Raw genomic sequence first — 27,997 nt, forward strand, 5'->3', positions numbered from 1 at the left:
AAGGCTAATGAATTCCTCGAACTTCGCCACGGATGCGCGCCATGCCAAGCAGAGCCCGCATCCTTTCATGCACGTCAAGTGGCCGCTGCCTAGCGCCTTTTATCATTCACGCAACAGTGTTCCTTCAGCAGCCGACAATTTACGCAACATATATTCTCAGGAATCTCATAAGCGGCACCCACCTAGAAAATTACGAAAGGGGGTGGTCGTGAAAAACCACTTCGCACTCCTGTTGACGACGGACACTGGATATGGATGCCGATCTTCAATATACATGCTCATGAATGTAAGTAGGGCGTAACTTTTTCGGGTTAAATGTCTTTCTCAGATTCGGCGGGTGAAAACCGGCCCTATTTTTGAAATCTGTAATTCGGGGTGCCTTCGGGTGTTATCGGGTGTTTTTGTTTCTCCTCTTGTCTATTTAGTCTTTTCCTAATCTCTTTTATCAATTTACCTTTTTTTTTTCAGAATGATGACCTTTCAGCGGTAATCTTAGAAGGCATAGACAGTGTTGACACACATGGGTGTATTGCTAGGAACGTGACACATTTTTACATGTGTCACACGTGGTGACCTTTGTTCATCTTCAGTGGAAACGTCACTTGAGGATTTCATAGTGACGGGAATTCGGGGAGGGGCCAGTAACCGGGCAAAATCGGGTTTAACCCGAAAAAGTCACTCCCTAAATATAAGCGCAAGCCGTATGTGAACGAAAATAATATGTAAAAAGCGGAGCCAGGGTAAAGCTCGATCGTATCTTTGTTCATGCGTTATTTCGTCCTTGCTTGCCAAACACCTGAAAGTACCACCATCAACAGTCACCAACAATATTTTATTGTTTCAGAGTTTGACTTCAGTACAGAGTTGGGACTACGACATTTTCAGTCTTCCATCGTACAAACTCTTCCGGAGACGCCCTTAAGGCAATACTTGGTCTTCCATTCGGCGTAATACCTGAAGCACGTATTCTTTGTCCTCACGTGGCTCTAAGAACTGCACCAGGTTGCGTATCTCGCTAATGTCACAATGTGGAAGCACCGGTTTTACAATGTCACATAAATTCTCGTCATCAGCACCTGCACTCATGAACATTGCCCAGTCACTTACGAGTGAATGCAAGAGAAACAGCTTGATCACCTTAATCATGCGCAACGTCTCCATGCCCCTGCGTTTCCGATAATACCTCTCAGAATGTTTGAATAATTCATAGTGATGATACTGATAAAAAACAGTAGCATGGACGTTCAAATAAGGAAGTAAGTATAAAATAGAGTCACAGTCATTACACATCGTGATTGTATAAGGAACACCTTGTTGCAATAAACGGCTTGAATGAGGATGAAGCAACTTCAATATTGCGAGCTGGCGTTCATAGTGCCGAGATGGGGAGCCTAACCATTCATGCAGCCTCATACAAATAGCCTCAACGTCAGCAGGGAAATGTGGTATCAGCAGTTTCACGACATCGTGTTGCCAGTACCGAACGGCCAAGCCAAGCGGCGTATCGCGCCACGTCTCATCTCCGCTGGTCGCGAACCGAATGAGAACACGTTTGGCAATGTCCACACGTCCTTTCATGGCACATTCATGCAGCAGTGTACGTTTCCTGCTATTCACGGCCTCAAGATTAGAGTAAGGGAGAAGAAGCAGGAAAACGTTCAACGACTTAGCCCTGAAGAGAAGAGTCTCACCACGATCTCCCCTTTTGGAATCGACACGTACACGTTCCGGAGTTTTGTCTCTCTCCCCGCCGTGATAAACCAATGAGCAAAACTGACAAAGGATTATATTTAAGAGGTGATGCAGTTCCTCTTCGATACACTTGCACAGCACAGACTTGTCGAGGCAATTTTCTGTCCTAATATTTCTATGTACTGTCGGAATCTGATCGTCCCATTTCATGCTGTCGTCCTTGTAACGCTCACATAGTATATCTAAGCGACGCCATGCACAGGTTATGTCGGCGTACATCAGCGGCGTCATGCCCAACAAGTCTTCACCGGGCAGCTTGTCAGTCAGTGGAAGGTTCTTCAAGGTCTGTGGGCTGGCATACAATGCTGCCACATGAAGCGGTGTTCTTCCATGCTCGTCAAGCATGTTCATACTTTCTTCATTGATATCCACAGAGTCACCATTGATGATGGCGGTATGAATCGAGCAACATGCAGCTCCGGAACTATCAAAGAATGTCAGGACTTGCGAGGACTTGTCCACGATGCTCTCCCTCTCTACATCAGTTTTATAGCCTGTAGAACTCAATTTTGAGTACAGGTCTCTGAGGTGCACCAAGATGGTAGTCGCGCTGTGCACAAAGGCACGGAATTTGCGTAGGACGCAGTCGTAGTCACCCAGCTTAAAGGCTTCCTGAATACGTTTCCAGAATTTCAGATCCCGGACGTTCTGCTGTTTATCGTATTTCGAGTGCTTTGCGATCAAGTTGCTCACAACATAAAAGCACTCTAATATCGTGCCCTCAAGACGAATGACAGCGTCTTCCTTTTGAGGCGTGGACCTCTCGTAACTGAGACGATAAAGCTTGGCCCTGGTGGGACTCTTCAACATTCGCTTAAAGGCTTCCAGTGAGTGTTCAGCGGTTTCACGGCCTTCTACAACACTTATATAATGCCTGTTCAAGATCTCGTCCTTCTTGTCGTTCTGGTAACCGCCTCGAATCAAGGACGCCAAATGTTTGATGATGGCTTCGTTTAGGTAACGCAGGATGTCGAGGTATTGCCCGTAGTTTCTTTGCTCTTTCATTCCTTGGGAAACCTTCTTGCTGGCAACGCCTTTTGGGGTCAGTTTCTCAAGTTTGAGTTTCCAGTACATGGCCCAGTGGTCCTTCAGGGCTGCAACGCTCATGGAGATGGCTTCTTCAAGACAACCGAGATGAACAATACAGCGTCCATAGGTAGCGCCCGAGTACATGTCTCGAACAATTCTCGTAGTGTTGGGACTTCTTTTTGTGCTTACCTTGCGGGAGAGCAGCTGTGCCGTAAAGTACGTTTCAAATGTCTTGTTTGCAAACACAGGGTGCCCATTGATTTCTCCATCAATAAAGCCTTGTCTCAAACGATTCTCAGCGACAAGCTTCATTACACGTGTTTCCAGTTCTTTTCGTTCTTCATCAGTCAGCACCTGCTTGCTGAGTTCGTCACCCAACGCAGCCTTGGCGGCCAGGAGCTCGTGGTCATGGTAGAACTGTTTTCCCAACACATCATAGTCGTCTTGACAAGCGGAAAGGAGGACATCATCGTTCCTTTTTTCTTTTTTGTAAATCATGTACATGTGCTCTGCAAGCTTTCTGAACAACGTTGCAAGGTTTTCATTGCAAGTGGCTTGAATTTTGAGTGGAATCAAGGAGTCCTTCGATATCTCGTCTTCCATGACGCCCATTGTCATTCGGAACATGCAAGGATTTCCTGAAACGTCTGGTAACATTAACAAGTTCCACAACATATTTGGTTCCGGACATCCTTCAACGCGAGCTGCCACTAATGGTCGTTTCCTATAGTTTCTTACAAGTTTCACTTTACCAGCAGTTGCAAGCGGACATAGCTGAAAAGGTACTGCACCTAAAATGTCCTGTATAGTAGTCTTGAATACATTGCGGCTAAAGACAAAAACCTTCAAAACCTCTGTTCGTGTGAGGATCTTCGTTAGAAGGAGTGCATTTTTCCGACTACCTTCTTCAACTTCGTCAAACGCGTCAAAGACTGCAGTTACCTTGAAAGGACCTCCGGTTTTGATGCTTCGTTGGAATAACATCAACTCGAGTCCGTTGTCTTTCATACCACATAATGCTGCAAGTCGCTTAATTTGCCCAGGTTCATCATCTATTTCTAGCGATCTTAAGAACCGGTTCATTTTCGAAAGGTCCACGTACAGCACCAAGTGTCTCTCTCCTCTCTGCTTAATCATGTTGCATAGTCGAAGTGCGAGCGAACTTTTTCCCATCCCTGGATGCCCACAGATGACTACAACTTTCTCTTGGTTCACGAGATCCATCTCACTATAGTTTTTTTTTCGTGTCATTGGAAGATGACTCGAGGGGCCATTGGTCTCAACCAAGCGGAAACTTTGGGATGCAGCGTTATACTGCAACAGGTGCACAACTTTATCTTTATATTCATTTTTTTCCACAATAGCCTTATATTCATCAATGCTTTCAAGGTGCACAAAAGTCTTAAACTGTTGCACCCGGGTAAAAGAACAGATTTGTGGGCTAGGACTCATTCTCTCTAGAAATCTGAATATTTCATCTCCCCAGAATACAAAGGCTTCGTCTGGGCCCGGCCGAAGTCTTAAAACATCAACTGCAACACATCTTTGACACTCACGCTCAACATAATGCTCACTGACGTGTTGGTCAAGTTGGGGAACAGGCTGTCCTACCTCAATCGTCTTGAGCTGGCATGACATTAAACAAGTAACTTCATCAGATATTCCATCTTCTCTCGTTAAATCTAGCAGGTCTTCGAGCGATAGCAGTTTTGGAGAACCTTGAAAGCATATTCGTGACGTTCGGAGAATACTACGTTTTGTGTCTTCTGTAACCATGTCCAAATGGGCGTCTGAAACATTCATGACCTTGTGAGCGTTTGCGAGGAATGGATGTTTTTCTAGTCTTTGGACCAGGTTCTTGACATTGTCTTCTTGCGCGAGTACTATAACCTTTGTGCCAGCCGCTTCATTTAGCTCAATGAAGAGTTCGAGCATGTTCTGGAACTGGGCACCTGCGTCCTGATCACAAGTTAGCAGCACCCACATGCAACAGTTTGAAAACAGAACATCCTGGAGTCTGGGGTTCCACTGCGAAGATCTGAGAAACAGGTGCGTCTGCTCTGTAGACTTAATAGCCTTGTAAGCCATTATTTCTAGCACTGTCAAGTTCGGAGCCGTAAGGATTAGAACTGGAGCATCTGGTAGGTCACGGTAGTCGAGATCTCTCTTTAACTTCACCTGACGGTCTTCCGTTTCGTCGGCGTGTTTAAGACGTCGGTTCTCGACCTCGATTCTCGCTTGATCCCGAGTAGGGAACCTGTTTTTCGTGTAAGCGATCATATCTGGGATGACCACGTTCTTAAAGAAATCGAAGAGTTCTGGTGCTTGCTTCTCCAAAATGTTTTCACCCCCCGGGCTACCATACTGGGCGAGGAGATCAGGAACATAGGCAATTAGTTCTTCCTTTTCGTGCTCTCTCGGAACGTCTCTAAGGAGCGAGTCCATTTTATCTGGGTTCTTCCTGATGTTATATAGTATTGTGTCATAGAGCAGTGCCCTTTCCCTGTCTGTTTGCAAGTATGGCTTTCCACCGTTTCTGTAAACGAAATGGAGGGCCAAATGACAGATCTCGTGGGCGAGAGTTCCAAGAACTTCGGGTTTTTCCCTCTTAGCCGCGACGCAAATAGTTTCTTTTTCCAAATGAGCGAAACCACGTTTGGGGTTTTCCAGGGCCCCCTCGACTGTGTCAATGCTCTCCTTATCGTAATCCAGGGTTACTTGCACACGTTGTGATGTCCCTGATACGCTTAGCGTAGCCTTGAGCAAATCATTAGAGTTTAAGGCGTGATAGAAGTCATCTGTCCTCCTCTCATTCTCCGCGGTCCCTGGACGGCTTTCCGTGTGCCTTCTTAGTGCATCATGTGTGTTGGCGTCGTAAAAACGGCGCCTAAAGACTTCGGCGCTTGCGATTTCGTGGGCGCAATCTAAGGTTTCTTCATCTTTCATGAGGCACCCATGGTCCTGTAGAAGGAAATAGATGGCCAATCTCTGTGTCTTAACCGCACGGTGTAGCACCGTCTCGCCACTTGACGGATGCAGCCAGAGCTTGAGATGGGGGGCGTCATTGAGACACTTTTTGACACCATCAACGTTCCTTTCATCTGTAGCCTTGTGGATATTGGTTCGGTGATATCTCCATTTATCCGAAGACTCTTCGTCATCTGCAGATTTCGTTTGAGACCTCTTACGTTTTCGATCCTTCCGGAGGCTCGCAGTTTCTCTCCATTCATCCGAATACTCTTCATCATCCGTAGAGTTAGTTTCGGACCTCTTACGCTTTAGACCCCTCCGAACGTTCGGACCTTTCTTGCTTTTTTGGCAGCCGGGGTTTGGACAAAACCACATGTGAATAAATCGCATATCTTGTTGCTCGTCACATGTTGGAGTTCCGTTCGACTCAGAATCAGGTCGCAAGAGCATCATGACAGCCCAGCACTCACATATAGCTCCACGGTGCGCACGTTCGACCTCATCGGTATTACCTACCACGGGATGGGGAACGAGCGTTGTTACAGCATCCCAGTCTCCGTGGTTGTCATCGTTGTGTGGTGCTCGCCGTCTTACTTCATCGAGCGATTTAGAAATGCGCTCTGTACGAAACTGACGGACTGACACCATACCGGCAGTATGGTCAACAACCTGAACGGTGTCGGAAGATGTAAGCCTCGTTAGTGCTTCCACCGACTTGATGTAGAAAAACATTGCTTTGCCGGAAGAACTGCTAGGGCAACGAACATGCTTTTCACGCGCGAGCCAATGCTGCAGATCCTTGATCTCACGGTCGACGATTATGTGTAAGTTCGGCTCAGAGTTGGTCACAAGTGTAGCACTTTGGGTGGCACGTCGAATGGAGAGATCTCCGCTCAATTCCCCATCCCTGCACTGAGAGCAGATTGAATGCAGTCTAGTCCACGCGTGTTGTTGGTGCATATAGTCAAACGGTTTAGCGCCTAACTTGTCTTTCTCCTCTAGTGAGCTCGTTTCAATACTAAGAAGCACTGATATGGTGTCTTCGTCAGCATGCAGTGCAGCGATGTGCCATGGATTTCGCTCAAGCTCGTCACAGTCCTGGTTCCCGGCACTACTTCTTAGATATACAACGTCTCTGGTCATAACGGCAAAATGAAATTGATTTGACTTCATTCCAAAGCTGTCGAGAAACCTAGTAACTCTTTTAAAATGATCTTCTCCATATATAAGGAAAGCCAAATGACGCACCTTATCGCTTGCACTACAGGATATCTTGCTGAAGAGACGTTCTGCTGCCCAAAACTCTGCCATGCTACTGGGACTGAACACAGGTCTACCGTCGCGTAGCCCGTCTAGAAGACCGTGCTTTAAGTGATTTTTTGTTGCTTTATTTAGAGGATTCATTGGATTACTTTCATTCTGAAACCTCTCTTTCTCGTCTTCACGCAGAATATATCCACACAATTTCTTATCGAAGACAGCTTTCACTGCGAGTGCTTGGTGGTTGCTGTAGAAATTGTCCTTCAAAATGACATCATCATCGCTTACGCAAGCTCTGCTAATGTCTTCACGCTTCTTTTCTTTTTTGTGCTGCAAGTACCTCCACTCTGTGGCCAGCTCGTAGAAGCCTAGGTACTTTTCGCTTCCCGTGGAGTTACATGCCTTTCTTAGCACGTTAGAATCAATGTCATCAAGAACTTCTCGGTTCTCAAGTGCCGCGACCATGCGAAGATAAAATGGTGTACCTAGTAACGCTTCGTCATCCTTTAACAGGATCCATATATCTTGTAACCTCCGCATGCCAGAAGGGTTTTCGGGTGGAACTGCATCTGACGTCGTTCTTTCCTTGTACTGTTTAAGGAATGTCTCTTGTTCTTGCACCGTGAAAGGCAGAAGTTCGTAAGGTGTTGTTCGCAATGTATGGCTTAGTTCGTGCTCGAATACAGAGCGGCTGAAGACGAATACCTTAGAAACTTCTGTACGAGCTAGAATGTGTACAACGCGTAAGATCTTTTCACGATCACCTTCGCGCATTTCATCATACGCATCCAAAATTAGCACAACTTTGAAAGGGCTTCCTTCTGTGATGCTCTTCTCGAAGAGAGCAAGCCCGATTCCCGCTTTCTTCACTCCACATATTTCTGCGAAATTCCCTAGATCACTGAAGATATCTTCTGCATTCAGCACCTTGAGCTCTCTGCTTAATTCTGGGAGGTCGACGTGAAGCACCCATTTTCTATTTCCCTTTTCCTTTATCATCTTGGATATTCTAGATGCAAGCCTAGTCTTACCCATTCCTGGTGCACCGGTGACAATAATGATCTTTTCATTTGCTTCTGTCAAATTTGTCTCTTCGTACAAGCTCCCCTTCTGACACGTTCTTCTCACATAATATCCCTCGGCGTCTTCCCGCAATTGCGGACCTACATCAAGTTCATTCAACTGGCACAAAGCCATAAATGTGTCTTCATCCATGACACTGAGAAGACTGTTGAGATCCGGTTCATCCCATTCGGACAGTCTTTCGTAGAACCCCTGGAAGTTGATCCAGGAACGGTTCAAAACGTTCCTTTTACAGTCCTCCGCAACATTTTCGAAACAAGCTTTAGATACGACGTTGGCAGCAAGTTGTTCATGAGGCTTCATAGTGATACTGAAAAAGCGCTGTTTTCTTAATGCTGCCGCTACGTGATCCGTCTGCTCGTTCGCGGTGAGGAGGATCACTCTTGTTCCTCGCACTTCACTACACGCGCTTAAAATGCGCGCCATTTGATTGCAGATATCTTCTGGTACAGCATTACTTGGGTTGCTGAGAAGGACGACGTCACATCTGTTATACGACAACACTTTTTCCATCTCGTGGTTCCACTTTTGTGCTTCGAGAAAGAGGTATGGCAATTTCATTGCCTTTACGAGGTTGTGAACCATTACTTCCAGCAGGGTCAGGTTTGGACTGGCAAATACGAGGAGTGGGACGTCCACCAACTCTTCTGGGCTAGGGACCTCCGTAAAGGTGACCCCAAGGTCATCGGTCTGATTAGCTTTGCCTAGGCTTTCATTTTTATTTCTTATTTCGTTGACATCCATTTCACTGCGAAATTTGTTGAGGTACTTCTTCATGTCCGGAATGACAACCTCCTTGAAATATTGAAACAAGCTTGGTGCTTGCTCCTCCAGAACATCAATGCCAGCGCTTGTTTCCTGTGACGGATCTCCGTCGACTTCCATGTAGTTCTCGTCTCGACGACGCCCATATTTTGCGAGGATATCTGGTACCTGCACTATTAGCTCCTGTTCCTGCTTCTGTGGGTCGTCTTGAAACACCCTAGTTAAGAGATGTTCCATCCCTGATGTTGTCTTCACTTTGTTGCGCATTTCTTCAAACACCCTCTGATACGTGTCTTTATTGCCACTGTCGTCAGATCGATAAGGCTTGCATTGATTTACATAAGCCAAGAAAACTGCAAAGTGGCACAGCTCATGTGCCAACGTTCCAAGAACGTCTTCTCGACTCCTGTCCGCAGCGATGTGGATAGTACACCTCTCAGGATCCATCAGTCCAACTGTGTGTGCTTCAGGACTGTTAAGCACCCGCGCAGTCATGCACTCAACATCTGAGCTGCCAACATCAAAAATGATGCGTACGGCTCCTGACGTAGCTGCTACTTGGAGAACCATTCTTATCAGCTCATCCTGATCAAGTTCCCTGTACATGCCTCTGACTTTTTCGGGAAAGTGATCGCGCTTTGGTATGCTGTAGGACCTACTTTTGAGGTAGTCCACATGAGCGTCCTCATTGTGCTGCACGAAACGGGCTAGCTGGTATTGGACTTCGGACATTTGTATTTCCCTGTGCTCGTTTTTGTCGATGTCAAGAAAGCTTTCCTGTTTTTCCGCGTCGTTTTTGAACTTACACCCGCGCGACAAAAGAAAGCAGTAGGCATCAAATGCGTTGTGTCTAATTGCTTCGTGCATCGCAGAATGTCCGTCGACTTCGTCAGGGTCAGGCCATATTTTCTCGACATCAGCGTTTGGAGCATCGAGACACTGTTTTACTCTTGCGATGCAATATTCTCTGGATTCTTTGGAGAAACCTCTTGTTCGTATTGCCATGTGCATCTCTTTTCGGAGACCTTCCAACCGAGCCATGAAGGCGGCTTCTTGTTCAGTAGCCATAGCAAGGCAGTCCGAAGGGCCTGTAATTGAAAGGTTAAAATTACCAAAGTTAACCAGGATACTGTATATCTGCAGACAGGCAGTTTATGCAGGCGGTTTATGTAGCGTAACAACTTGTAAACCCAGCACAACAAGTTATACGAGTGTGAGACAAAACTAAATATAGAAAAAAGCAGTGCCGTGTATGCCAAGGGGAGTCTGGCCATTAATGGGACCTGCCTATACTTGAGGCTACACCCACTTTTTGAGGTGCCTAGCCAATCACAGATCGAAATGGAGTTGTCTATTATACATCCATCCAGTACTTATACCTCACCCTTATTTACTGGGTGCCACCATTTTGGAGAAACTCCATTGATTCGGATTGAAACGGGTATCACTGGGGACAGACCGAAACGACGGATTTTACGCCCACTTTTATCAACGCCATCTGCATGGAGAGAGGCATGTTGGGAAAGCCAAGAATTTCATTGTTGCCAATTATTTTAAATCACGTAATGTAAGCAGATCGAATCGAAAATGAGCACATATGTATGTATAAATAAAACGCGATTATAGAATGCAAAGTTTTACGTATAAGGGTCGTCCTTCTTGCTATGGTCTTGCTATGACGGTATTAACTAGGCCTAATGTTAGCGATGAAACATCCCATTTTCGCATAAATAACGATGGCGGAGCGGAAGTTGAAGCTGATTTTGCAGATGTGTACGTGAGGGTATATACTCACAGTATGAAATTAAAGTAGCCTGTGAAAATTTTTTGTCACGAAATCTCCGCTTCACCGTTGCAAGCACCACCGTCCATCTTGGAAAAATGTGGTGTCATGGCAGCTCCCATGGAAAACGGTAACCAATGAAATGCGCCTAAGTTTGATTGGCAGGTCCAGCCTCTTTTTTAGGCTCCTCCTAATGGCCAGACTCCATTTTTCATACACGGCGCTGAGAAAAAGCAGAGCCATTTATAGGGAGAGTTTGGCCATTCTCTGATCTTTAGCTGCCTCGTGGGTGGAGCCTATTTTGACGTCAGAGTCTTGGTTGTGCCGCCTAAAAAGTCTGAATCCACGCAGAATCCGCTTATCAGCCATCTGATGCGCGCCATATTGATGCTGTCCGTCAGCTTTGTTGTCGCAGTGAATGCCATCTACAGGAATAACCGGCTTATGACCCACAGCCGCCTGTGCTAAGTGGGCTTTGTCGCCAAACTAAAAGAGTTCAAGGACGAAGCGCTTTCGAAGGACGATGTACGCACGTGTATTCCCTCCTTGCATCGTAAACAACGATCGGCATCAACATGGCGTCGGCGACCGGCTGACAACGGGTCAACAATAGAGCACGGCGAGGGAGGTGGGTTAGTCGTGACGTCGCATGACGCGCTTCAAGTTAGGCCCCTCCTAATGGCCAAACTCTCCTTATAAACTGCTCTGAGAAAAAGCAGCCCGGGCCACGGCTGGTGGGGAAAAATTTGCCGTACTCTCTGGCGCACTGCCGAACGCATATGAAATGCGGTTGCACTACGAACATTTGCAGTAGGTGAAGTACTACTACTCCATTTAGGATGCGAAAAAAGCAGACCTTCGAGAGTCTTAGCAGATCGGCAACACTTTACGAAAACGGTACGATAAAGGAGGCTGTCAAATCAAACATCAGCAACGTGATGTATGTCGATTGACCTATCATATTTTCCCAAGCGCTATTGTTGAGAACTTCCGATCTGCTAAAACTGGACATTCGTTCCTGAAGCCTGAATGTGTCACCGTGCACTATCACTCGGACGATTCCTCGTCGTCTGAGTGATCTTCAGTTCTAGCAATGCCGATAATGGTTTGTGGATACTGTAGTAGCATATGTACTTTGATTGATTTTTTTCGTAAAACAAAAAAATGGAGATGTTAGTCTCGAGACACTTGGGACTGGCTACTCCAGGACGTGTTATTCAGAAAAGAAAGGGAAACTACGCAAATCTACAGATTTCGAAACGGAATAGGTGAAAACATCCCCACAAAACTTGGCACCAAAAGCCAACAGTGTGGGAAAGTTCACTTGCGAAATCTCGTTGCACAAAAAACAAAGGGCGTCACAAGCTGTCACATGCCCGTCGAGACAAGGAATTGCACAAGGGCGCGTATGGCAGGTATGAGCTGATTTCCGGGTCAGCACACAAGAACCTTTTCGGTGGAGTATGGCCGATAATGACGCCAATGACACCAATGACGCAAGGGTACAACGCTGTGCACTGTAGCGCGTTTGTAGTTCATGTAGCACACTAACATGCATTTCTCATGAACACAGTGTATCTTTGTGCCTTTGCGCGTGGTCGGCACATTCAGATCACCCACGATGCCCAAATTTTTGAAGCAAGGCGACAGGAGGTGAAGAACAACACAGACATCTACATCGATGTCTGTGTTGTTCTTTAATTGCTGTCGCCTCGCTTCAAGATATGTACCAACCGATCCCTTACGTCCCGGATGTCCAAATTGAACGTCTTTTTCATATAGTCAAAAACCAACCCATTGTTACCGTCCCTCAAGTTAATGTTAAAGTCTCCAAACACATGAGCGGCAGATCGCTACAGTGCGCCGTTTTTATCTCGGAGTTCACAACAGGAAATTCCAAATGAGGAAGAGTTTGATGTCGTCTCATGAAGTTTTTTTCCGAGAGAGTCAGCGACAATGACGGTTCCACGACCATTGATAATGCTCGATAACAACAACAAGAAATGATGACGATGAGATGGGGCGTTTCACCGCGGTGGTGCGGTACCCTACCCCATTGCACGAGGCTGGCTCAAGTTGATGAAGGAAAAACGAAAACATAAAGAAAGAACTAAAACGCCTGGACCAATGCAGTGGACGACAGGAAGTCCATGAACACGTGAAGAACCCGACGATGGAGCACAGGATCTTCATAGGGGCCAATGGGTGCAGCAAAGATGAGCGGCCTCTTGCTGATACGAGCAAGCTCGTCACACAGTATCCGACTTTGCGGGCAGTAGAGTGAATATTCCATGAGAATGTGCTGGGCGGTCGCCGCGACACCGGAGCCGGAACAGAGGCCCGTGTCGCAGCATCTCATCATGCACTTGAATTGCGAGATCAAAGCCACATTGAGCCGGAATATACGCAGGAGGCAAGTAAAATGGCGTAATAGACGGACAGGGAAAGAAAACGGCAAATTTGGGTCTTCCGAATACATGAGAGATTGAGCCGTGATGTCCTGGCGCCATTGCTACAGAGCCAAGAGTTGGAACCATGCAGTTAGTAGGGTCCTTCTGTTACCTCTCGAGAATGGGCACGACTGTCGGGGACTCGTGGGCACCCGTTGCTACTCTGTTAGCCTCCTGATTGCCTCTTAGACCGCAGTGACCTGGAATCCACTGCAGGGATATATGATGACCTTCATCATGTACACGTTGTACTTGGTGGAGAATATCTACTACGATGGAGGCCAGAGACCCACGAAGGCCCATGGTTGCCACACATTCCAGAGCAGCCCGCGAATCGGTGTAGACCACCCAGGCACGCGGAGGAAGTTGGGAGATCTACTGCAGAAACAGTAGAATGGCATACAGCTCCGCCGATGTTGATGACATACGATGTGACAGACGATATCCACGTGCGACTGCATCAGATGGGACGACAAAAGCACACGACGAACCATCCCGTGTGGAATATCCATCAGTGAAGACAGCAGTGTGGTCAGGATTTTTAAGGTGCATTATGTCCGCTGCCAACTGCTGAAGAACTAAAGGTGACACTTGATGCTTTGGAGCTGTAGCGTAGGGAGGCAAGGGACTACTGAGGGGCACGAAAGCCAGACTAAGAATGATTTATTGATTTAATGATTTATTGATTAATGATTTATCGAAATCATCGCGAACCGAGCTGAGCTCGCTCACTGTTCGCGAGCAATAAATCATTCTTGGTCTGGCTTTCGTGCCTTTCGGTAGTCCCTTGATGTGACGAACGTTGGTGCAGAATTCGGAGATGAATGCGAGATGACGGATTTCGCGTGGTGAGTAGCATGAACTTGATCTTTGAAAGGCAGCCGCAAGTGGCTTATGATCCGTGAATAGGGTGAAGCTCCGGCCCTCCAATAGGTGGCGGAAGTGACGCACGGGGAAGTAAGCAGCCAGCAATTCCCTTCCAAAAGTGCTGTGCTTCGCTTGGGCAGCAGAAAGCTTCTTCGAAAAGAAGGCGATGGGGCGCCAGTGACCCGAGATGTGCTGCTGCAGTGCCGCGCCGACAGCCTGGTTGGAGGCGTCAACCATGAGAGTGGTGGGGGCATCATGAGCAGGATGCGCCAGCAGGCTTGCGGTTGCGCGACTGGCTTTGGCTTGATCGAAGGCTAGCTGCCGCTCGGGAAACCACTCCAGAACCGTAGAAGGCTGCTGCGAGAGCTTCAGCATCTCCTCAAGTGGGCGGAGGACGGTGGCGCAATGTGGAATGAAACGCCTGTAGAAGTTAATGAGCCCCAGGAATCAACGGAGTTGGCGGATGGAATCGGGGCGTGCGAAGTCCAGAATAGCTTGAACCTTGGTTGGAAGGGGTGGGATGCCACTGGCGTCGAGATGGTGACCAAGGAACTCAAAGGAGGTGCTACCGAATTCGCACTTCTCTATGTTCACGACGATACCGTGTTGGGCGAGTCTGTCAAAGAGGAGGCGGAGGTGTTGGAGGTGTTCTTCCTTGGACGAGCTGGCAACCAGAATGTCGTCGACATAAGCGAAAACGAATGGTAAGCCTCTGGTCACGGTGTCAATAAACCTTTGAAAAGTCTGTGTAGCATTGCGGAGCCCAAAGGGCATCCTGAGGATCTCAGAGGCCGAAAGGTGTTGTGATGGCGGTTTTCGGTACATCCTCAGGAGCCATGGGAATCTTGTGGTAAGCTTTCCGTAGGTCGATCTTGGAAAAGAGAGTAGCTCCGTGTATGCTCGCCGTGAAATCGTGTATGTTAGGAAGCGGATAACGGTCGGGAATGGTCTTGACGTTAAGGGCTCGGTAGTCTTCACATGGCCTCCAGTCCCCCGTTTTCTTGGGAACCATGTGGAGCGCCGACGAACTGCTGCTGTTTGACGGTTGAGCAATACCGATTTGCAGCATGTGCTCGAATTCTTGGCGAGCGATAGCGAGCTTCTCCGGAGCAAGTCGACGGGGCTTGGCATGGACGGGTTGACCTGTGGTTGTAATTCGATGCACAACATCGTGCTGCACAGGACGAGCACAGTCTGAGGCTGGGTCAGGGTGGGGAACTCTGCGAGCAGGGCCCAGTATTCCGACTGCGGGCTGGCGGGTTTGATACCCTGAACACACCGGCGAGCGTATCGGCAGGCACCGAGAACGCCAGCCACTGATAGCGTCGTCGTGGAGTCGACAAGACGTCGCTGGTAGGTGTCGACGATGAGACGAAAATGATCGAGAAAATCGACGCCGATGATTGGGTGCGAAACGGCAGCCACAAGGAAGATCCATCGGAACTGCCGGCGCAAACCCAGGTCTAGAGTCAACGATCTTTCACCGTAAACAGGTATTGCCGAGCCATTTACTGCGGAGAGGTGGTGGAGTGGCGATCGTCGTCGGTCAGGAGCGCGTGCCGGCAACACACTGACTTGGGTGCCGATGTCCACAAGAAGACGGTAGTCGTGCGGGTTGCTGTCAACGAAGAAAAGGCGACCTGGTTGGTGAGTTCGAGGATCACTCGCCGCCGTTAGTAATCCTCCCCGTCGTTTCCCGGCCAACCACACGGACGAACATAGTGGCGGGCCGATGCGCCGAAGTTTGCGTGGCACCAGCAAGGCGGTGTGCTTGAGGTGCTCTTGGGGTCACTGCTGCGAGACCGTGTTCGGCGAGATAAGTGGGGTGACGAAGCGCGTCGGCGGGAACGACGAGGTGAACGGGGTGACGGCTGACGTTGAGGAGACAGAGTGGAACCTACAAGCAGAGCGAGCCGTCGAATTTCCTCGGTGAGCGCCGAAATCTGGTTGTGAGAGTCGGCCGGCAGTGAGGAAGGTGGTGAAGGAAGCGAGGCTGCTGCAGGCGAAAGTGACTGCCGTGGAAGGTGTTTCTGGTGCTGGGGAGGAACGGAATTGGAAATGGCTGACACAGAAGAGCCAGTGACCTCCATTACTGAGACAGCCAAGGCGGCAAGAGCAGCCAGGTCAAGGTCGGAAGCGGTAGCGAGAACCATTTGGACTTGGCTTGGGAGGCGTTGAAGGAATAACTCCTTGAGGAGGGCGCGATCGAACGTTGCGGCACGTGAGCCAAGCAGATTTTCCATGTGGCGAAGCATCTGCGACGGTCGGCGATCGCTAAGTTACTCGCTGTCCAAAAGGAGTTGAAGGCGCTTCCGTTCAGAGGCCATAGTCCGGTTGATGATTGCCTCCTGAAGCGCTGAATATGGCTGTTGGACCGACGGTTGCAGGAGAAGGTCAGACTTCCATGGCAATGTCGGGTGGCAGCACCGAAATGACATGGAAGAACTTGCGATTCTCTGCGTTATTCCCGCCAGGGTAAACTGGGCTTCCACCTGGGCGAACCACAGTTGGGGTGGTTGGTTGAAAAATGGTGGAAGACGGACGGAGAAGTGACCAAGGCTGGACGAAGCCGCAGGGTCGCCACCGGCTGAGGGCGCTGCGTGTTCCATAACGGGTCACCAATGTAGCGTAGGAAGGCAAAGGACTACCGAGAGGCACGAAAGCCAGACTAAGAATGATTTATTGCTCGCGAACAGTGAGCGAGCTCAGCTCGGTTCGCGATGATGTCGATGCTGCTACAGAACCTTGAGGACAGGGACAGAGTGGGAGACTGAGGGGAGCGCAAGCGATCACGGAGGCGTTGTGGGGACTGTTGGGTGGATTGGGAAGGGAAGAAGCTTGGGCCTCACTTTCATTACACACTTGAAGACGGCACTTTGTCTTCGTGGATAAATGTTTGCTAGAAGGTTACGACGACGGTTCAACATTTATTTCTTGCACATATGCGTTTCAGGATACAGTGAATGTGGAGGAAGTCACAAAACAATACGGTAATTGTTTTGTGACTTTCTTGCAATGACAATATATATTTCAGGGATGACAATGTACAGGTACACTATGTAAATTCGCTGCACCCAATTTTTAGTGGGAATGAGCAAGAATGGCAACTGCCTTCCTTTTATCTTCTCGGACATAATGAATTTTAAATTGTTGTTTTACTGCCTATGCGTTCAGTGTATTACAAAGTGCTTAATGCAAACAACACTTTCTTAATTTCAAGCATTTCGCTCCCATCTAAGACATTTGTATCACGATAAGATATTTGTATCCTGAAGGAACCACCACTTCGACACCATAAAATATTCAGTAGGTCTCGCTCCGGCAGGCCCTACCACTGCAAATTTCCTGAATTGAAATCCTTCAAACTGTGTCATACTCTTAAATGCTCAATATTTTTTGCAAGTAGTTGCTTTGCTGGAGGGCACTCCTCCTGCAGCAAAGGCAACTACAGAGACTGAACATCACGTTTGACATGATTCAGTTCGTATCATTTCACAGACAGTGTGCTAACTGCAGAAAGTGTCATAGAAGACCTTCAGAAATCGTGTCTGGTTTCACGGCAGTGCTACGACGCTCCCATTTAGATGACGATGATAATGATTGGAATTTCAGATGTGCAGCTGTTTTTTCTTTCTGTTTTTTTTTTTTTTTTTGCAAGGTGTTCTACATAACAAACATGACAAAGTCAGCAGTAGATAGCAGGCCCCCGTCCCTACGCAGCTTTGCCCACTCTGCAGTTCTATTCAGCAAAAGCATGTGAGTGCGCGAGAACGACATTCAGTTTCGCACAACCGCCCCTGCAAATATTCAGAACAAATGATGGAACAAACAAGCAAAAAAGTGCTGTACTTCAAAAGGAGGGAAGTATTGTGTCTCAACGAGGTGTTACCACTTTTTACAGATAAGTTCCAAAGGGTCGAAGAGAAAAACCTAGAGCGGTATGACTGTGGTCAACAGTAGATGTAAACAACATCAGTAGCCAGAGAAGTGTATTCTCAAGAAATAATTTTGTATATGTGCATACCTATTTTAGGTTAGGTTAGAAAATCATTTCCACAGAAGGAACCAAACCCTGTAACCTTCGCCGCCGGCTGTGGGGAGCTGTGGTTCTCAGATCCCCCTCCTGGAACTTTCACATGGAGTGCCTGGCCCCCTCCGAGAAAAGTCTACCCAGTCAAGATGAAGGTGGGGCATTGATTGATCGCTGAGGCATTGGTTTTCGTCGCAATGCGATTCATGGCTCGCTTCATACGGTGAAACCCATATTTGGTTTTGATTTCTGCTTTACGTTTATCCTCTACGGTTGAGGATCCAGGATTTTTTGTTCAGGGTATAGGTCTCCTACCTTGGACAACATGCTGTACACATGTGTTGCCTAAAGCCAATAGAAGCGCTATTGATCGACAGAAATTTAGTGGGACCAAGTCATGCCCCCTGCAGCTTAGGTCCACGCCTGATTCGTGTATGAACCAATTTGGAAAAGTGAAAATCAACCCGGTGTAGCATTATTTCTTGATACAGTCGTTTTAGTTGGTTATTTCGCACTCGCGTGTACGAACTGTCGCTTCTTAAACCCGTACATTTTTTATTAGGCTTTGTAAATTAGAAAATACATTTTCTGATAACAACTTATGGAATGCGATGGATTCCTGGAATCTCCCATTCGCGTTTCTCTGGGCAGCGCGTGACGGACTCCGATGATGGGAAGATTGCCGTACGAATATGATGATCGCGATCTTCATTCTGTGATGCGGTTGCCTTTTTATATCAAGAGTTTTCTTTTATTTTTATTTTTCTGTCACCGTTGAAATCTGTGTGAGTTTACTTTCAGATTTGGCTTGGCTAACCTAACCTAACCTAGCCTAACCCAACCCAACCTAGCCTAAAGTGCACGAGAAATCGCGAACGTGCTATGGGCATTTGTGAGGGAGTCTCCACACTGGCATGTTTGTCTTCTTTCTCCCAATCTTTACTCCGTGTCTGCCAATGCACTCCTCGAAGTTTCTATCATCTTTTGCTGGTGGTGCCAATACCATTGCTGTTTCATTGCTGCTGAGAGCTGAAGCTCCAGTTCGCCATTATAACTGGATGGTCTATGGGACGGTCATAATACTATTCCCAGGAACTCATGTTTTCATCCTGTGGATTTGCAAAATCCGCAGGAAAGAATTAAAATTTTGACACCGACAGCGAACCGGCCACGGCGACGCGCCGATTCAGGGGACTCGGCGGCGGCGAGCAAAAATTGCCCGGCGGCGGCGTGGTGCACACCTCTATATGCTCCGTAGAGAGGGAGGGATGTCTTGAAGAACACTGACATCACTTACGTCAGCAGTATAGACCGCCTAAACCAATTCCGTCATAAAAATGGCAGCCCCCATGTGTGTTTCGTGATGGTTAATTTACGATTATTTAAAACATGGGGCCACTTTCTGGAAATGACGGGTGCTTTCAGACACAGTTCGATATAGACTTCCAGAGTATCGTTACAGTTTCAAAAAGTTGAGGTACCCCCGGAGCTGACCTTTAAAGTATCTTGTATTTGCACGTCAGAATAACTGTATTTCAAAATGTTCATCATATACTTCCCCCGCTTCCTCTGAAAGATGTTTATAGCCACACCGAACAGGGGCGATCGACAGGAGCACTATAGAGGGTACAGCGGTGTTGTACTTTAAAAAGAGTTCACACAGCCTTGGGTACTTGAACAGCGTGGAAACCTGGACGTCTTCGTCTTCGTCTACCTACTGAGTTCTTAGAAAACAGTGAAAAGGAATAGGGGGAAAGCTCCAGCGAGCCGGAAATCTGGACATGACGGGGAAGTATGCTGGATACGGCTTGACGAGGAAGGGAAGTGTACTGAGTAGAGTACCAAATACTGGAAAAAGTATTTCAGATACTTCATTTTGAGTACGTACTCAAGATACGTACAAGTCTGGCACATGCGTCGAACGCATGTGTGAGAATAGTCCTATGGGTCACTTGTGTCGCACGCTGGTATACAATGAAACGCGGCAGCGTGAACCATGCTTTACGGTGCGTGTGTGCCGTATTTCGTTGCCGTATGGCAACCGCGCCGCATCCGAGTGCCCGCCGCATCCAACAGTGTGAACAAGGTATTCTCCAAGGTATATCTAAACTGGTAGCGAAAACAAGCGATGATCGTAACAGGTATGATCATAAACATAAAAAAAAACTTTACAATATGGGCATGGCTTGTGTGTGTACAAATAGGTTATTCACAATTTCAGTGAAGTAAAACTTTCTGTTGCTCCATTCGTGCACATATACGAAATCATCTACCACCCGAGTACATTTCCGTATCCTGCTCCTTTGCGCATTTGTCACAGTGGGCGTGTTTATATGCGCATCTCTATCCGTGCCGTGTGTCTGTGCATTGTAATACGGAGTTCGTACACCTTTTGGGTTGAACAATCAGCGTCGTTCACATCTCGGAGCTGTAGACCAGTAGTAATGAATGACCACGACTATCCGGAAACGCACATCTTGTTCTAAACACGATTTAATTAGCAAATACAGTTAATTGGGACACCCACAGTAAATAGGACCCTCCAGGGAGTCACCACACTAATTGGGGAGCATCTAACTCGTGTCCAGACCAGATGTGCGTTTCCGGATACTCGTGCTCATAAAAAAGAAAAAATAGATAGAGATCAAGTGGAGAGAAACAATTTGTTCGAAAATCAACGATGCTGTGGCGAAAAAACCGCTCCGGAACACCCGAGTGACCAGCGACCGACATATTGCTTGTTGACGGTTGGTAGTTGCAGAGATCGACGGCAGGTTGCCACCTAGTTGCAAGGCATCATGGCGCCACCATCATAGCTCTATGCGAGAAAGACAGGAGACAACAGCAGACAGCAACAACCACAGAAGACAACAAACACAAAACACTATACACACAACGCTAAACATGCATTTTTTCAGGCTTGGCACACTACGGGTCACCGCTAAACAAGTCTAAACATGCGCGTATGAGGAATAAGACCTATCCGTTACGGCAAACATGCGAGAAAAGGCTTGACACGAGTGCGGTAAAACACGCTCAAACATCGGGCACGGCAAATCACTCACCTTTCCTCCCGCAGTGACAGTGCGTCCGATCCCGACGACAGCCAGGCACAGACTGACCCGGCGCGGGGACGGCGGAGCGACCGAGCGCACGCCTGCAGTCCACGAGAGCTAGCCAGCAAGTGACTGGGGCGCCTCGCCGCGGCCGCTACGCATGCTCCTACGCACGCGCGAACGCTCCTAGCGCCTCTGGGAGCGACCGGTATCCAGCGGTCATCTCCTCGCGGGCGCTCCCCACTTCGGTTTCGCTCTCTGCTCCTCCCGCTGCGCGCACTCCGGGTGCCTTCTCTGTTTCGGTTTCGCTCTCGTTTCTTTGCGTGTGTTTATTTGTATAAAGGCAGTGCCGCACTGTGCTCGCCTCATCATTCTGACCGATACGTGGTAAACGCCATGTGTGGTTTATTCTCCTACGTTTCTCGTCGATGAGGAAAGACAAAAAATTAAGAACTTCGCGAATTTATTCGCGGCATCGTGGAGGAAGCCTTTCAAGTCCACCGCCTGGAATGGTTGCAAGCACGTCAAGAAATGTGTCAGGACAAGATGAAGATGCTCGACCGCATCTTAGCGGCGGACAGACTGACTGACTGACGAAAAAAGAATCCAACTTTAGCCTGGATAATCTGTATTAGGAACGCGGTTCCGATCTAGAGGACGGCGATGACGACGTGTAAATAAAAGCGATGCATTTCTCTACGAGTCTCAGTCTCTTCTGTTTCTTCGTGCAACGTGTACGCACGCAACATGTCTTCCCCGAACCGTTTTCGTTTCCGTCATCCTTTTCGCTGTATTTTAAGCAGCCCCTTCATGTGTGGCAAATCTACTTTCATAGCTAACGTGCTGAGGAACCTGAACGACGTGGTGGACAAGCCTCCGTCACAAATATTCCACGTGCAGAAATATGCTTCGCCCAGCATGCAGGACGAGTTTGGGGACTTTGTAAAATTTACCAAGGAGCTACCACGAGAGTAGGACATGTCGCGCGATACGCTCATCGTTGTCGACGATGACATGACCGGCGCCGGTTACTTGAAGGAGGTGACCGATCTTTTCATTCGCTATGCCAACGTGTTGATCTTCTTACTCATTCAAAACATCTTTTTCGACAGTAGATGGGTAGAAATCCAGCGAACCGGTAGATATGTAGGAAGGGAGTTGCCTCGGGACAGAAGCCGCCCCTTCCTTTTTCGACAGTAGTCATTTTAGAACTATATTCTACAACGCCTGTTACGTCGTCCTGTGGTGCACCGTGCGCAGCGTGCACCTGATGGAACATTTCGGCCAACAGCTATCTGGCAGGAAAAGACTGGAGTATTTTCTGAACGCATATAAACAAGCGATGTCGTCGCACCACGCTTATTTACTCGTGGGCCTTCACAACTATATGCACGAGGATCACAGGTTGCGTAGCAATATCTTTCCGGGAGAACGTCAATATATCTATGCTCCAAAATTAATCTCTGCCCTCACCTCACGTTACTCAAAGTACTCTCCACTCTACCCCCACCGGCATCTTGAGACGTTCTTCCTCCTCTGACAGACACACTACTACACAGAAAAGGTTTTCAAAAGAGCTCGGAAGGGAGTTGGTCGCCTTAGATCTTCACCGTTTCCCACCTGAGAGACACCTCCCCTCACGTCATGCACCTGGAAGATTATCGGGGTAAGGAAGTGGACGAATCTTGCTACCCCGAGGAGGTACTCGTCATAACCCGAGATGCCAATCAGCCTTGGCCAGTAACGAAAGTGCTGAGAAAGAAGAAAGTGAATGGTCAGAGCTTCTCCTTTGTTCGCTGGTTCGGTTATTACAAAGAACACGACAGTTGGGTTCCGAGCAGCAACGTGGTCAAGATTGGGAAATGACGTCAGCGTGAAAGGAGTTAAGAAAGACGTGGTGAGGAAACTTTAATTGCACAAAGTGTATCGAGCCTCTCTGTTCAATGAAAAGACAGTCTCTCAGAAGCAGTGCACCATCCAGAGTATAAAGCGGACAATATACTTCACTTCGAGACTCGAGAAGACCTTGGTCCGCTTAGACGACAAGCCTATCTCAAGGATGCCGTACACTCCTTCCCTTATGGAAACTGCGAATACAGTCAGCTTTGCTGGTGTTTTGACATGTATAGGATTACGATAGCACTCTCTCTTTGTGCAGCATCGGAAAACCCAGAAGAGAGCCCGAGAGTGTCGTCGTCAGGGATCGAGTGACCGTGGAACAAAGAGCAAGGCCTTCGTGCACGCGCATATAATCGAGAATAAAAGTTCTAGTCGAGATACCCTTCTCTCTCTCTCTCTCTCTTGCAGGCAGGAGAAGCACGGGTCATCATGGCAGTGTGATAGCGGAATGGGTGAATGAAAAGAATGACCGTTCCGTCATCGTGCTGGTGCCGTGACCCGCACAATGACGATGCTGCGATGAAGATTCCCCGTTCCTTTTCTGGCACGCCTGATCTTCTCGTAATGTTCTCTTCGGCAAGGCAATCAGGCAAGTCAGGGAGGGTGCAGGCATCTATCGACCAACTCAAGAGACGTCTTTGTATGTATTCAATAAAGGTGTTCCCATGAAAAAACACGGTCTCATCAAAGTTATTCTGACTGTTTAATGCGTTGCATTTCGATAACCAAACAGTATTTTAAAAAATTGGTGACAAAGTTCGCGATGTAGACTGCTTGCAAATGCTGCTACTTCCGCAAGGCGTACTTAATATGAGCAATGGCACGAGCGAGAAGGTCCGTGATGTCTCCAGAGACGCAGTTGAATTGTGTTGGTCGAGCTCACAAATTCGCTCATCAGTCCCAGGGGTCCGTCCGGAACTGTTATAGAGACATTCTTGTAACGGGCGTGTATCCGGCGCCATCTCCTGCAGCGGCCCCGGGGAGATCTCTCCTATATTGCCAAAGCCCACCATGTCTATCACATAGCAAACAGCATTGATGACGAGCTCATTACGGGGACTCTCCTTGTTAAAACATTTGTTCTCCACTTCTTCCCAAGAAACGTGGAGATGGGGACAATTTTGTAAAGCATGGCAAAACATTTTCACGTATTGATGACGCGAACACAGTGCCTTTATACAAATAAACACGCGCAAAGAAACGTGAGCGAAACCGAAATGGAGAAGCAACCCGTTGCCGCTAGGAGCGCGCGCAGCAGGAGGAGCAGAGAGCACAACCCAAATGGTGAGCGCGCGCGCGCATGCGGAGCGGCCGCGGCGAGGCGCCCCAGTCACTTGCTTGCTGGCCCTCGTGAACTGCACACGTGCGCTCGGTCGCTCCACCGTCGCCGCGCCGAGTCAGTTTGTGCTTGGCTGTCGCCAAGATCGGTCGCACCGTCGTCGCTGGGGAAAGGTGAGTGATCGCCGATGCTCGATGTTTTCACGTTGTTTTACCGCGCTTGTGTTAAGACCTTTTCCACACGCTCTGGCATGCCTAGACTTGTTGAGCAGTGTTGCAATTTTACGTACTGCTAGTATCTTGTTGTTCTGTCTTTCTCGCATAGAGCTATGATGGTGGCGCCATCTGGTGTGATGCCTTCTAACTAAGTGGCCACCTGTCGTCGATCTCCAACTACCAGCCTTCAACAAGCAACATGGCGGTCACTGGTCATTCGGGTGTTCCGGAGCGATTTCTTCGCCACGGCATCGTTGATTTTCAAATAAATTGTTTCTGTCCACTCTATCTCTATCTATTTTTTTTTCTTTTTTATGACCACGATTATCCGGAAACGCACAACAGGTCTGGACATGAGTTGGATACTCCCCAATTACTGTGGTGACTCCCTGGAGGGTCCTAATTACTGTGGGGGTCCTAATTAACTCTAATTGCTAATTAAATCGTGTTTAGACCAAGATGTGTGTTTCCGGATAGTTGGTCATTCATTCCTACTTAGACCAAGATTAACACGAATGAACAGATGAATGCAATGCATCCTCTGCTGCTGGCCCACAACAAAAAAGAAAAGAAAAACATTTCGGTCATGGGACGAGCGGCCGTGATAGCGTGAGTGTCAGCAGAAATCAGCTGTGCACCAACGATGTCATGTTTTGCTGCTTCACGGCGCGGCCATTTAGAGCGACCGTGGCGCCATCGTGCGAGTATTTCCTGCAGGGACTGCGGGCGCTTCGGTTCAGTCCATTCGCGAAGCTGTGCGTTCGGGATATGGATCGTTGTTCGTGCGCAGGTTGCCCTGACAGAAGCATAAGTGTATATTTTTATGCATATGAGTTGCGTTGCATAAGACTTAGAAATAAAACAGAGCAAAAACCGAAGTCGGCAAAGGGTGTGGCATCCAGTAAACTTCAGCTATACATCGAACATAGTTATGTTCCCTATATGTATGTTTCTTCTATGTACATGTGGTGTAGTCTCTACGCAAAGTTTTTGCAGTGTGGCGCGAAAGACTATAACATTGCGGGTAGTATTCAATGGACTTTACACAATTAAATAAGTATACACGTGTGAAGCAAGGACCCCACACTCAAACAGTAATATCAACTGCATCATTATTTCCAATTGTCGTTAAGAGTTCATGGTACAACAGGTTGTTAGCTCATAATGCCCCATACTTCGATCTTTTATGACGCTCTTCGCTGGAAAACAGCCCGCAGACCGACTGGCATAATAGGTTACACTGACAAAAACGCTCAGCGGTAAAGGAAAACAGTTTCTTATCACTAATCCGCAATATGGAATTTAAAACGCATGCTAGCTCTGTTACGTTGCATGAACAAGATTTTCATAATTTCATTTTCCGGGTTGCTTACTCAAACTTGTTTATGCTGTGCACCACTAGGAATTTCGTAGTTTGCGATGAACGCCGGGAAGTTAGCTGTGGATCCTCAGTTAAAATTTGCTTGAACTTTAAACAACAACTATTACGGTAAGCTTAATTAGTCAAGGCATTGGCTGCTGTGTACATATTTTGCATTGAAATGTGTAATGAAACCATCTTCGGACTTAAAATAACGGTTTTCCGGATGTGGCAAAATGAACGCGTTATTCACCACAATTTCCTTTTTGGTGACTACGTAAAACAGTGTGCATCAACATGAGAGCGGTTCGAATTCCAGACGCCTCTCAAGCGCTGTGAGGACTCTGTGCAGCTGGTGTACATGCAATGCAATAGCCCTTTCGCCTTCATTCGTATTACAAATCCCGTGCATTTTGCTTGCGTTTGCTCTTCGTAAAATCAACCACAGAACAGTGTCATCCAGCAAAAAATATGTTGGTGATTCAGAATAATCCATGCCGTACGAAAATGCCACAAACCAACAGCGCGCCTACAGTGAACTTGCATTCCGACAGCTTCACACGCAGTCCACGCGCCGAACGCGCTCGCAGGTTGCGCGTTGTGTCGAGAGTACGGGGAGTGTCTGGTACGCGCTGGTTCGTAGCTAAAATTCTGGTCTATAAGTGCAAACGTCTAATCACTATGTGTCGGTATAGCTCTAGGTGAGAAATGGACCTTAAGTGAACCTTCCTAATTTCTGTGTGGTCATGACGATGCCCTTCTGTTTGGAGTTGTCAGAATCTGTGATGAATGTATGTATTTCGAATTATGTTTCATTAAACCTAATGTGATTTATTTTTCTGTGTTCTCGTCTGGTATTGTTGCCTGGGCGAGGGAATACAACACAAACGAAGTGCGCGAATGTAAACATGCCATGGCTAATTATGCACTACTTACCGTCACTTTATATATATAGTGACTGTAGCACTACTTATTGCTCATGCTGCTGACGTCGTCTCTGGCGTCATTTATTTACAATAGTAGTAATCCGCGCAACCGATGGATGGCGCTGACCGTCTATATCATGGTGTCATTCCGAAGACATAGGGGCCTATGGTAGTTGCGCTACCTGCTTAGGTATGCCTTGTATTCTCAATACAGCTCCAGCTCGCTCACTGCGACATCTTCCATCCCCTTGAGATTATAAGCATCTTAAATTAATACAGTATTAACAATTGCTTCCAATTCCGTGACACAATCTCACCTGTCATGACACGCTATACAAGTGAAAGAGTTTCTAAGCAGCAAGCGAGCGGGTGATTAGAATTCACATTACTGAGACCTCGGAACTAGAGAACTGTCCACGTGTGTCTCATTTCCTGGTCCCTGTAGTCTCGGCGTTTGATATGAACGTTATAAGTCATAATAATAATTGGGAGTGGATTTGCACGTAACGCGCGCGTAACGGTATGAGTGACGAAAGATGAAAGTCACTGAAAAGGCTACACAGCTGTGGGACTCGAACCCACATCTTCTGGATTGCCGGTCCAGGGCTCAACCAACTGAGCTAAGCTAACACGCCCTCTCAGCCACTTTCAAGGGTGCGTCATCTGAAGGGACAAACCAGCCACTCTCTCTCACTCATCCTCCTTTCACTCTTACATTTTTGCTCACTCATACACACGTTCATACGACGGGATCGACGCAAGCGGAAACTGTTGAACATGAGAGAACTGATCCATAAGGGGACAAGGGGACAAAAAACGACAACACAGACAATGTCTCAACTGATGTTCTGAGGCTGGAACAACATAGAAAGGACAAACACTTACATACATACATACAATACATACAAATCAGGCTTGTATGTATTTGTCCCCTCTTGTTGTTCCAGCATCAGAAGATCCGTTCTCTCATGTTCAGTGGTATGAGTATTGCAAAGAAAAACGTAGCTCTAGTGTCAAAATGGCAGTAGATCGAAAAAAAAGGACAGCGCCGCGAATGGAACTTATTTTTTGACAGCCAAACAACCACACTTACGTGAAATGCGTCCTTCACATCCTGGGCTTGCATGCAGTCAGATCGATGAGTATGGCTCCGGCAAGCCGCACCCAGTCGTCTGACTCGTGGCAATAGTATTGTAATACCAGATTGAGTGGGAGAAATGAGGAAGCACAGATAAGGCACTCATAGATAGTGTGTGTGGTATGGGCAAGCCAC

The 27,997-nt window shown here is 47.6% G+C and overlaps 2 protein-coding genes across 3 annotated transcripts in view; one reads left to right on the forward strand and one right to left on the reverse strand.

The window, feature by feature from the left end:
* The window catches only part of LOC135386304 (uncharacterized), a 114,816-nt gene that overhangs the window by 12,261 nt on the left and 74,558 nt on the right, over positions 1-27,997 (forward strand). The gene's annotated exons all lie outside the window — the stretch shown is intronic.
* LOC135386300 (uncharacterized) lies at positions 814-27,940 on the reverse strand. 2 transcript variants are annotated; one of them, XM_064616129.1, is made up of 3 exons: positions 27,818-27,940; positions 2,971-9,947; positions 2,769-2,870 (listed from the first exon to the last, which is right to left on the reverse strand). In XM_064616129.1, the coding sequence occupies exons 2-3, from the start codon at positions 9,925-9,927 to the stop codon at positions 2,856-2,858; spliced, it is 6,972 nt and encodes a 2,323-aa protein (XP_064472199.1). In that variant the 5' UTR covers positions 9,928-9,947; positions 27,818-27,940; the 3' UTR covers positions 2,769-2,855. The 2 variants fall into 2 exon arrangements, with proteins under 2 accessions (XP_064472198.1, XP_064472199.1); XM_064616128.1 differs by having other exon boundaries at positions 814-9,947.

Source organism: Ornithodoros turicata, chromosome 2 (assembly GCF_037126465.1).
Source record: "Ornithodoros turicata isolate Travis chromosome 2, ASM3712646v1, whole genome shotgun sequence".
Lineage (NCBI taxonomy): Eukaryota > Metazoa > Arthropoda > Arachnida > Ixodida > Argasidae > Ornithodoros > Ornithodoros turicata.